At 44.1% G+C, this 12,406-nt stretch overlaps 1 protein-coding gene across 32 annotated transcripts in view; it reads right to left on the reverse strand.

Moving 5' to 3' along the window:
• Positions 1-12,406, reverse strand: part of nrxn3a (neurexin 3a) — a 2,036,587-nt gene that overhangs the window by 321,377 nt on the left and 1,702,804 nt on the right. For all 32 annotated transcript variants that reach the window (XR_007248249.2, XR_009446221.1, XR_009446220.1 and 29 more), the window contains one exon: positions 6,032-6,203. Coding sequence is in view for 28 of the 32 variants with exons in the window: in XM_059649000.1 (XP_059504983.1) it covers positions 6,032-6,203 (172 nt within the window). In the remaining 4 variants the exon portion in view is untranslated. The remainder of the gene's footprint in view (positions 1-6,031; positions 6,204-12,406) is intronic.

Genomic DNA, 12,406 nt, shown 5'->3' on the forward strand with positions numbered 1-12,406 from the left:
TATAAAACCTAAGGAAATTGTTGGCATTAAAATGTATGATGCTGACTTTTCACCCTTGCTCGAATTCAGTCGAGACAGCTGTGTCGACAGTCCCTGAATCAGAAAGGATCTGAGGTGATACTGTGAGTCAGTCTTAATGCAGTTCTTTAGTAGAGTGAGAGTCAACAGCATAAAGCTCCCCCTAATCCAACACTAAACTGGCTGATGAGAGGATGCAGTAAGATCATCCTGGCTCTTTCTTCAGATCATGTTGTTGGTCACTGCATGAGACACAGGTTTATTCTACATCTAACTGCACTACACTTGATGCTGGTGCCCAAACAGGATGAGTGCAGCCCATTACCCTGCAATAAAATCCCTCACCTTGATGGAAAAGAAAATGAGAGAGCTTTTCGAAAATCACCAGGTACTTGTTTCTTTTTGTATCAGAGTAGAATTTGTCCTCATCATTTTAGACTTCTGCCGTCATTCCTTACTTTACACTCAGCATCAATTCCCAAACCAAGCTGTTAATGAGGCCCCTCTATCTGTTTCAGAAGAACTTCCCTATCTACTCCAAAAACCTGCCATGCTACAACCATCCAGTGACAATCCACATGCAAACATACTAAATAGCAGCAGAAGTAGACCATTCAGTTCATAAAGCCTGCTCCATCAGTCATTAAGATTGAGGCTAATTTGATTGCGGCCTTACCAGCACGTCTCTCATAACCCTTGATGAAAGATCAAAAATCTGGCCAACTCAGCTTTGAATAAATTAAAATACCAAGCTCTGCTGGCCATTGAAGCAGAGGGGTAGCATGGTGGCTCAGCGGTGAGCAATGCTGCTTCGTAGTGCTAGAGATCCATGCTCAATTCCAGCTTCAGGTGACTGCCTGTGTGAAGTCTGTGTGTTCTCCCCATGTCTGTGTGGGTTTCCCCTGCATGCTTTGATTTTCCTTTTTCTCCCACAGTCCAACGATGTGCAGGTTAGGTGGATTGTCCATGCTAAAAGGCCCACAGTGTGTAGGTTAGTTGGATTAGGCCTGGGAAATGCAGGTTTACAATAATAGGGTAAGGTGGTGAGTCAGATTGGACTTGTTGGGCCAAATGGCCTGTTTCCACACTGTGGTGATTCCACAATTAAAGAAAACATTCGAAGACAATGAACCATCTAAAAGAAGAAATACCTCCTCAACTCCATCCCAAATGGAAGACCACTAATTTTTGAACTGTGCCTGTGAGTTCGAGGTTCCTCAATGAGCGGGAATATCCTCTCAGGATTTGCCCTTTTAATCTCTCTCAATGCCTCAGTGGATTACCTTGCATTCTTCTAAATAGACCCATAGAGTCATACAGCATAGAAACAGACCCTTTAGTTCAACCACACCACGCTGACCGTGTTCCATAAACTAAGCTAGTCCCAGCTGTCTACGCTTCGCCCATATCTCTCAAAATCTTTCCTTTTCATGAACCGATCCAAATGTCTTTTAAACTTTGTCACTGTACCTGAATTCACAACTTTCCCTGGCAGTTCATCCCACACACGAACCAGTCTACAGAAAAAGAGTTGCCCCCCATGTCCTTTTTAAATCTTTCTCATCTCACTTTAAAAATATGCTCCCTAGTTTTGAACTCACCCGCCCAAGGCAAAAGATCCTTGCCACTCACCTTATCTATACCCCTCAAGACTTTATAACCTCAATAAATAGCCCCTCAATCTCCCACACTCCAGTGAATGAAATCCCAGTCTTTCCAGTCTATTCTTATATCTCAAACCTTCCATCCCTGGCAACATCCTGGTAAGTCTTTTCTGAACCCGCTCCAGTTTAATGATATCCTTCCCACAACAGGGGGACCAGAACTGCACACAGTACTCTAGGAGAGGACTCCCCAACGTCCTGTACAACCTCAACATGAGGTCCCAACTCCTATACTCAAAGGTCAAATGCCAATGAGTGAATTCCCAATCTGCTTTCCTTATAAGACTATCCAGCAAGCAACCTTCCCTGAATTGCCTCCAATGTCCAAAACAGGTGGAGCTTCATTGTATTTATGTTGCTGGTCCATTAACTCAGAAATCTGGATTAATGCTTCAGTGACATGAGTTCAAATCCCAACACAGCAGCTGGGAAGGTGCATTCTGTTAGGTAAACAAGTCTGGACTTTGTTTTCGAATCTTGTTTCAGTAATGGTGTCATTGATATAAAACCCTACCTGGCAAATTCAGAATGGAAATCTGCTAAACCCTACCTAGGCTCGTGTATACACATGCCTAGATCCACAGTAATTCATTCAACTTCCCATTGAAATAGCTTTGCAAAGCATTCACACTCACAGCAGCTCAGAAAGGCAACCTGTGTGCAAATTGAGAGAAGCAATTTGTGCGTCATGAAAATGAATAAGAGAGAAAAAAAGACAAATCTCAAGCGAATGCCTAGTGTATTGATCAATACATTTTCCTTTCATTTATTCATGGAATGCGGGTGTCGGGGCTGGTATTTATTATGCACCCTAATTGCTCTTGAGAAGGTGGCAGTGAGCTGCCTTCTGGAACTACAGACTTTCGGGTGGAGAATAACGCTGACAGGGAGTTCCCAGGATTTTGACCCAATGACAGTCAAGGAATGGTGATTCATTTCCAAGTCAGGATGGTGAATGGCTTGGAGGGGAGCTTTCAGCTCATGGTGTTCCTATGTATCTGCTGCCTTTGACTTTCCAGATGGAAGTGGTTGCAGGTTGTTGGCTGGAATAATCCTTGGCGGGTTGCTGTTGTGTATCCTGTATACCATGTTGTTACTGTGTGTAAGTAGTCTCTAGGGAGAATATGGAGGCTAGCGGATAGGGTGCAAATCAAGTGAAGTTTTGACCTGTCAAATCTTCTGAGCGTTGATAGATCCTTACCCATCTAAGTGAGTGGGGAGTATCTCATCATATTTCAGATGTGTGCCCTATAGATAGTGGACACAGATTTAGTGGAACAGTTGGTGGTATGCCAACATGAAAGCAAAAGTGTCACCCGAGTGCAGATGGGCATATTTGTGCACATTTTTTCAGTAAGCATCATAGAATCCCCACAGTGTGGAAACAGGCCCTTTGGCCCAACAAGTCTACACTGACCTTTAGAGAATCCCATCCAGATCCATCCCCTAATCTACACATCCCTGAACACTACAGGCAATTTAGCATGGCCAATCTACCTAACCTGCACATCTTTGGACTGTGGGAGGAAACTAGAGCACCCGGAGGCAACCCATGCAGTCACCGGGAGAACATGCAAGCTCCACACGGACAGTCACCCGAGGGTGGCATTGAACCCGGGTCCCTGGTAGCTGTGAGGCAGCAGTGCTGACCACTGAGTCACCATGTCACCCAAATAGTCTTTGGGATAAATCTTTATTAGTTCTTAACCTTAAAACATTTGAGGTCATTCAGACCATTGAGTCTGTTCATTCATTGAGATTATGAATGATCTGATAATCCTCAACTTCACTTTCCTGCTTTTTGCTCATAACCTTGATCTCCTACTGATTAAAAATCTCTCTATCTGTTTGCTTTCTTCATAAAGAGTATAAAAATTTGTGACGCCAGCACTGATCCCTGTGGCACTCCATTAGTGACAGTTTACCATCATTAAAGTGCCCAATTTATCCCAACTCTCGATTTTCTGTCAGCTAGTCAATCCTCTCTTCATGCTAATATACTACCTCCGATACCATGGGCACTTATTAAGTTAACGTAATGTGTGGCACCTTATCAAACATCTTCTGAAAATGCAAATAGCTGACATCCACTGCTTTAATTATCTTGCTTGCTACCTCCTCAAAGAATTGTCAGGCATGAATTTCCCTTCATGAAGTGAGGTTGACTGTCCTTGATTATACTTCTAAATGCTGTGCTCTTACATCCTTCATAATTGACATTTTCCAATGACAGACATTAAGCTAACTGATCCATAGTTACTTGTATTTTTGTCTCCTTCCCTTTTTTTAAAGAATAATTTTATTAGCAGTTTTCCAATCCTCTGGGACTTTACCAAAATCTACAGATTCCTGGAAGATTACTACCAGTGCATCCACTATCTCTGTGGCTATTTTCTTTAATCTTTATTTTTCCTTTATTCATTCTTAGGTTGAGGGCATTGCTGACTAGGCAGCCCATCCCTATTTGCCCAGAGGGCAGTTCAGAGTCAACCACATTGCTTGGGTCTGGAGTCACGTGTAGGCCAGACCGGATAAGGATGGCAGATTTCCTTCCCTAACATTAGTGAACCACATGGGGTTTTCTCCCAACAATTGGCAATGGGTTCATGGTCATTGTTAGACTCTTACTTCTAGGTACTTACTGAACTCAAATTCCACCATCTGCTGTGGCAGGATTTGAACCCAGGTCCTCAGAACATTATCTGGGTCTCCGGATTGACAGTCCAGCAATAATACCACTAGGCCATCTCCTCTCCTTTTTAATATCCTATTCTTTGGCAGTAGTCAGCTTGGGCTTATTTAGTTACCCATTGAAACTGCCTTTTGGAATTTTTCTGTTTTCTCTTTAATCTCAATGCCATTAAGCAATAACATACCCGTTCACATGTTAATTATATTGTTAAGGTATACAAGTGAAGTGTGTAGATCAGTTAAGTACAGAGAACACTTAGAAAGGAAGAACACCGAGTAACTGCACAAAATGACGTATTAATTTACACTAATACATTTTCTTTGAGTTTTTGTCTTTAGTTAGCGTTCCTTTAAGCAGATGTCACCTGATGAATTTGGACTAATTTGCTTTAAATTCAGTTCATATTTTTATCCTGGCTATTCACACTGGTACAGAGAACAGCTGCTGGGGTTCAGGGGTTGGTCAGGAAGAAGCAGATGTACATGACATTGAATTTTGTTCTAAAATGACTATCCAGGAGTGGATTTACATTTATTTTATACTTAACCAGCTTGTTTGGGAGCCATTTACAACCTTACACATGCATTGTATTGCATACATAGTATGTACAATTCTGGTCACCATACGACCAGAAGGATGTGGAGATTCTGGAGACGGTACAAAAAAGATTTATTCGGATGCTGAGATAACAAGGTGTAGAGTTAGATGAACGCAGCAGGCCAAGCAGCATCAGAGGAGAAGGAAAGCTGACGTTTCGGGCCTAAACCCTTCTTCAGAAAGAGCTTTCCTGCTCCTCTGATGCTGCTTGGCCTGCTGCGTTCATCCAACTCCACACCTTGTCATTCAGAGCTCCATCATCGGCAGCTCTCAATATCTGTTTATCAGGATGCTGCCTGGTATGGAGGATTTTAGATATGAAAGAAGGTTGGATAGATGGGTTTGTTTCCACTGGAATGCAGGGGTGACCTGAGAGAAGCTTATAAGATTTTTAATGGCATGGATAGAGTGGAAAGTATGAGGATTTTACCCAGGATTGGGGGTTGGGGTCAGTTACTAGGGGACACAGGTTCAAGGTGTGGGGGAAGGGGGGAGGGGTGGGGTAAGTTTAAAACAGATGTGTGAGGCACGTTTTTCACACAAAGGGTAGTGAGTGCCTGGAATGCACTGCCAGAGGAGGTGGTGGAAGCAGAAACAACAGCAACATTCAGGAAACACCTGAATGAATACATGAACAGGAAGGGAGTAGAGGGATACAGATTATGTAAGTGAAGACAGTTTTAGCGTGGAAGGGCAAAATGTGTTGGTGCATGCTCAGCGTGGGAAAGGGCTTGTCCCTGTGCTGTATTGTTCTCTGTTCTTTACAACTCAGAAAGACGCCCAATATTCTAGGCTTGTTTTCACATTCTACACAAGCCTGCTCTTATTTTCCTTCTCCGCTGTTCCCTTCTGCCTCACATTTATGGTTAGCTTCCCCTCACATACGTCTATGTCATCAACTCCTTGTGATGATGAGCGCACAGTCTCCTGATTCTGCTCTTTGAAATATGACTTGGCATGCCTAAACCCTTCCACTGTTTCACACAACTCAATTTCAAATTTTCCAACATCTGGGTCCTTCACTCAGCAGCGGAAAGATAGACAGGGCAGTAACACTCACCTGTTGGGTAGAATTCATTTACAGCCCAGTTGTCCACCTGCAAGGTCGCATTGCCCCCATTCCTAGTAAAACGTACTAAGTGGTAATTCCCATCGTTCACTACATTGCTGGACTCCTTGATGACGATATCATCTGTGCCAACATTGAAAACAACGCTGATCTTTCCTTGCTCCTGCAAAGCAGAAAAAGAAATTCTATTACTTTGATTTTCCACCAAGGAATCTTGCAATCCAGCATTTATTGTCATTACCTACTTGCCCAGCAGGCAGCTAAGAGTCAACCGCATTGCTTTGTGGTTTGGAGTCACATGTAGGTTAGCAATCTCCTTCCCTAGTATATATGATAACCGATAGTGGTCAAAATTATGCTCTTTTCTTACCAGATTATGAAGCTGAACTTTCCTTATCCACCATGGGGAGATTTAAACCTGTATCTCCAGGAAGTGGGTTTAGGATACTAATTCAGTGACAATACTGCTATGCCTCAACTTCTATCTGTGCACTGGAACTCTGTTACTCAGCCTCATTGTCCTCACGAAGTTACCGGGGATTTCACAACATCAACGTCACGACCACTGAGGCTGGGTGGGTGGGAGATGACAGTATAAAATGTCCTCGTGTCTTCCTTTAGCAATTCAATCCCATATAGCTCTCACCATCTTCTATTAGCAGGGAAATTGCTATGAGCCCAGTTATACAGTGCATGTGTTTCAGAACACATTGACGTTCTATCTGAACTGAATCTATTACTGATTCCTTTTGAAATAAATTGTACAGAAGCTAGATCTAGAGGATAATCTATATTCACTCACATTAGAATCATAATGCTCATATGATAAATCACCCACAATGTTTTGAGAGAAATAATTACATCGCTGGATTGCAGGCAATGTCTAGGTTGGTTTCTGTTCCTGAGCAAATCGATTTGTGTGCAACTCGGAGCACAATACAGGGCAATGTAAAGCTTTCAATCTTAAGTCCACAAAATGTTTGTACGTAAGGTTATTTAAATTTACAGCCTTGTGTGAAATTGCATTTGTAAGTGTGAAAGTTTGGCATTCGTCAACCAGGGACCCCCTGTTTATTAATGCACATTAACATAGAAACCAGGAGCAGAATGGGTCATTGAGACCCTTGCCTGTGCTCCAACATTCAATACAATCTTGGCTGATCTGATTGCAATCTCAAATCCACACTTCCGCCTATCCCAACAACTTAGCAATTACTTGCTCAACAAGTGGCTCAGTGGTTAGCACTGCTGCCTCACAATGCCAGGAGCCTGGGTTAGATTTCACCCCTCAAGCAACTGTCTGTGTGGAGTTTGCATCTTCTCCCCCCAAGTCTGCGTGGGTTTCCTCCGGGTGCTCTGGTTTTCTCTCACAGACCAAAGATGTGCAGGCTAGGTGGATTGACCATGCTAAATTGCCAGCTGAGTTCAGGAACGTGTGGGATGGTGTGGACTTGTTGGACCACGGGGCCTGTTTCCACACTGCAGGGATTCTTTGCAAACTCTCCCACTACTACCCCCCGCTTTGTTCATTAACAGGATGAGGACATCGCTGGCTACGCATTATTTATTGATGAACCCCACTGGCCCAGAGTCGATCATGTTGCTGTCGGTCTGGAGTCACATGTAGGCCGGACCAGGTATGGATGGCAGTTTCTTTCCATAAAGAACATTAGTGAACCAAGTGGGTCTTTCCCTGACAATTGACTCAGGGTAATCATTAGATTCTTGATTCCAGGTATTTTATTGGATTCAAATTCCACCACCTGCCGTGACAGGATGCGAACCTGGATCACCGGAATATTGCCCGGGTCTCTGGATTAACAGCCCATTGATAATACCACCAGGCCACTACCTCCCTGACTGTTAGCTATCTCCCCTTACCTTAAAATTATCCAAGGACTCTGCTTCCACCACCTTCTCAGGAAGAGAGTTTGAAAGACTCACAAGGTTAAATATGAAAAAAATAAAGTAACGATGATGTTGCTGAGCCAGCAGTTCAGAGGTTTGGATTGATAATTTGGAGATGGTATTTCAAATTCCACCATGGGAACAGGGAGATGAATTAAACCAACATGGAATAAACACTCTGCAAAACCAACACTGAGCAGGAATTTAACAGATTGTGGTAAACGATGTTTGATGGCCTTCACAGAATGGGATCAGCTGACCAGAGCCAGTCTGGCCTAGATGACTGACTCTTGAGCTGCCATTCACAATGGCCAAGCAAGCCTCTCCGTTGAATCTAAACACTTTGGAAAATTGTAATATTTAAAAGTTGCAGTAGGTCAAAAAGGCAACATATCCACCACAATCTCAAGGACAATGAGGGACAATAGGAGAGACCCCTTCTGCTCGGGCAACATCCTGTGAATGATAAAAGACAGCCCAGCGGGTTTAGCAAAGTGAGGAAACAAAGGAAAGCTGGACTGATTGAATGGGTAGAACTGCTGAAGAGAGATGCCACGTCAAAAGCTTGTATCTTGCACTTGTTAGGACTGAATTGCAAGGAACCAAGCTTAGAAAGGGAGCAACAATTTATACAGAGATAGTAGGAACTGCCGATGCTGGAGAATCTGAGATAACAAGGTGTAGAGCTGGGTGAACACAGCATACCGGGTAGCGTCAGAGGAGCAGGAAGGTTGATGTTTCGGGTTAGGACCCTTCTTCAGAACTTAGACACAACTTAGACAGCTTGAGAAGAGTGTGTTGGATGGTTTGACCCTGGTGGTCATGGAGATGCTGCAAGTACTATCAACCTTCGTTAGTTGATTAAACTCAGAGCACACAAGTTGATTGGCCAGGCTGTTGCCATGGGGAATGCAGCAGTGAGCAGTCTCCTTGATCCCTTTACTCAAGGAGAAAGGAGAAATCTGCAGATATAGTCCACAGTGGGTAAAGTAAAAGCCCATTACAGCAAAAATCACACGGCATGGAGACAACACCCAAGTGAGATATTCATTCACCATCACAGTGCAGGGGCTTGAGATGTTAAAGGGGAATAAGCTAAAGGCCAACCCTTTGTCCCCTGACATCACTGTCATCAGTAAATTCACACTGATAAACGCTAGTGCAGAGAGGCATTTATGTGGTTAATAATTTTATAATCCAAAGGTCTCTTGGTGCAAAAACTAATCCTCGAAAATAAAATGCATACTTCAGCATTTCAGTATGCGAACAAACAAAATCAATTCAGTGCAGACAATTTCCAGATGATGTTCTTTTTATTTAGTAATTACTGTCTGTTCAGTGACAAATCATTTATAAGCTTGGGATAATAAAGTTTGAAGTTGTGATATTGATCACAACTTCTCTGTGATGCTGGTGGGATCGTTTTGAACTTCAGACGGCAGTTTGGAAAAAAGGCAGTCTATCTGCCTTTATTCTGTGCTGGGATTATGGCCAGCTGGCAATTCCTCACTGAAGCACACAAAAGAATGGCCATTCAGCCCATCATGCCTGCACTGGCCGTATTATCTACTGCCAATTGTCTGCTTTTTCCCCATATCCCTGCACATCATTGCTTGCAAAAAAAAATCCAATGCTTTCTGCATACCTTAATGGAACCTGTTTCCATTTCCAGGCAGTGCACCCTGTACCTGTGAGGATGTTTTTATGTGCATCACCTTTGCTTTGTTTACTCATCATTTTAAAACTATGCTGTCTCATTCTTGGCTCTTTTACGAGCTTCACCCTAGCTATTCTGTCCAGCCAGCCACTGTGTTTGAAAATCTTAATCCCGACGTCACGTTGTGCTTCGTTCAGACCCAAAGCTTGGAAAAATACAATGCTATCGCTTTACTTACCTGCCCACTGTCTACAAGGCACAATCATAGAACCCTTACAGTGTGGAGGCAGGCCATTCTGCCCGTCATGTTCATGCAAACCCTCTGAAAAGCACTCCATTCAGCTCCCTACTCTATAACCTGTCATTTCCCGTGACCAAGCCACCTAACATAGACATCTCTGGACTGTGGGAGGAAAGCACAGCATCTGGTTAAAACTCATGCAGACACAGGGAGAATGTGCAAACTCCACACAGATAGTCACCCGAGGGTGGGATTGAACCAGGTCCCTGGCACTGCTAGCCACTCTAAGAGATGACTGATGCTGAGTTTAAGGGTCACCATGCTTCAGGTGAGAGACAGGGTGAGAAGGTGGAGCCTTTATGGTGCCCTCAGCCAGTACAGGAATTGAACCCACATTGTTGGCAACAGCTTACATCTCAAGCCATCTGTCCAGCCAATTGAGCTAACCAACACCAACGCAGGAGCGTGATGGAATGCACCATATTTGCCCAGATGAGTGCAGCTTCAACAACACTCAAGAAACTTGACATCATCCAGGACAAAGCAGCTTACTTGGTTGGCAGCCCATCTAACATTCACTCCCTCTAACATTCACTCCCTCTACCATTGATATTCAGTAGCAGCAGCATCCACAAGATGCCCCTTGCAAACCACTACCACCAGCACCCAGAAGGACAAGGCCAGCAGATACATGGGAATACACCAATATCTGCAAATGCGCCTCCAATCCACTCATGTAAGATCATAAAACACAGGAGCAGAAGTAGGCCATTCAGTCCATCAGGTAGGCTCTGCCATTCAATGACATCATGACTGTTCCAATAAACCTCAACTCCACTTTCCTGTCTTTAACCCATAACCCATCCTGACTTGGAGCTGAGTTGCTGTTCTCTCCCTGTTGGGTCAAAATTCTGGAATTCCTTTCCTAACAGCATTGAGGATCGACCTACATTCCAAGGACTACAGTGGTTCAAGAAGTGAGCTCAAGAAGTGAGCTGCCATCTCCAGAGCTGTTGACGCATGCTGGTCAGGCCAGCAACACCCATATTGCATGAAACAAATTAAAAAGCAATTTACAAAGATGAAGCTGAAATAATAAAGTATCTTGCCAATAGGCAATGTACCTATGACTGTGAACTCAAGAATACATTTCCAGGCAGCACAAAATAGTTGGACAACTGCATTAAAAAAATCCATAACTTTGGCTGCTTCTGAGAGTGCAGTCAGTGAATTCAACCTCTTTGACTATCTATAGGTTGCATTCCTAAACCAAACACACTAAGCTTGTGGTATAAATCGGAAGAGAGACATTTTTTTCCAACTCTGGTGCTCTCCCAGAGGTAATCTCTCCCTTCGCCTCCTTATCTTTGCTCTTTCAGCTGTTACAATCTGGAATTCCTTTGCCAACTTGGCCTAGATAGGAGAGGGTGCCACGTAAATTATAACGGGTTAAGCAGCCTATGGCAGCCAGCTCCCCTGTGCAGAACAGAATGGGCACTGTTATCAGCATTGGGAACGTAACGCCTATCTCTGCTGCTGGCAAGAGATTATCAGCCAGCAGAGAAATGCAAAGCATTACGCAGGCCACGGACGACTGATTTTGCTGTGCAACAGAGGACTCTGTGTGCAAAGAATGACAACGCTGTCTATTGAGCAGGTATTCAGAGTTGAGTTGGCTGTCCTAAAAAGACATTTTGTTTGTGTAATGTCCCCCACAATACAACACATGTAGCTCAGTCTCACACACATAGCACCACAATGAGCTACCGCAGATGGTAAGCAGGAAATATTTGCAGTGTGATGGGCGTCAGCTATGACTCAATGGGTAGCACTTTCCTCTTGTCAGTTCAAGGCTGACGCCAGACGCTACATTTATAATTCCTCGAGCATAGAAGTTTTAGAGTTGATCTAATTGAGGTCAGAGAGTTGTACAGCAAAGAAATAGATCTTTTCGTCCAACTCATCCACACCAACCAGATATCCTAAATTAATCCAGTCCCATTTGCCAGCATTTGGTCCATATTCCTCTAAACCCTTGATGATAAAATGTGAGGCTAGATGAACACAGCAGGCCAAGCAGCATCTCAGGAGCACAAAAGCTGACATTTCGGGCCTAGACCCTTCATCAGAGAGGGGGATGGGGAGAGGGAACTGGAATAAATAGGGAGAGGGGGGAGGCGGACCGAAGATGGAGAGAAAAGAAGATAGGTGGAGAGAGTATAGGTGGGGAGGTAGGGAGGGGATAGGTCAGTCCAGGGAAGACGGACAGGTCAAGGAGGTGGGATGAGGTTAGTAGGTAGATGGGGGTGCGGCTTGGGGTGGGAGGAAGGGATGGATGAGAGGAAGAACCGGTTAGGGAGGCAGAGACAGGTTGGACTGGTTTTGGGATGCAGTGGGTGGGGGGGAAGAGCTGGGCTGGTTGTGTGGTGCAGTGGGGGGAGGGGACAAACTGGGCTGGTTTAGGGATGCTGTAGGGGAAGGGGAGATTTTGAAACTGGTGAAGTCCACATTGATACCATTAGGCTGCAGGGTTCCCAGGCGGAATATGAGTTGCTGTTCC

The sequence above is a fragment of the Stegostoma tigrinum genome, chromosome 10 (assembly GCF_030684315.1).
Source record: "Stegostoma tigrinum isolate sSteTig4 chromosome 10, sSteTig4.hap1, whole genome shotgun sequence".
Lineage (NCBI taxonomy): Eukaryota > Metazoa > Chordata > Chondrichthyes > Orectolobiformes > Stegostomatidae > Stegostoma > Stegostoma tigrinum.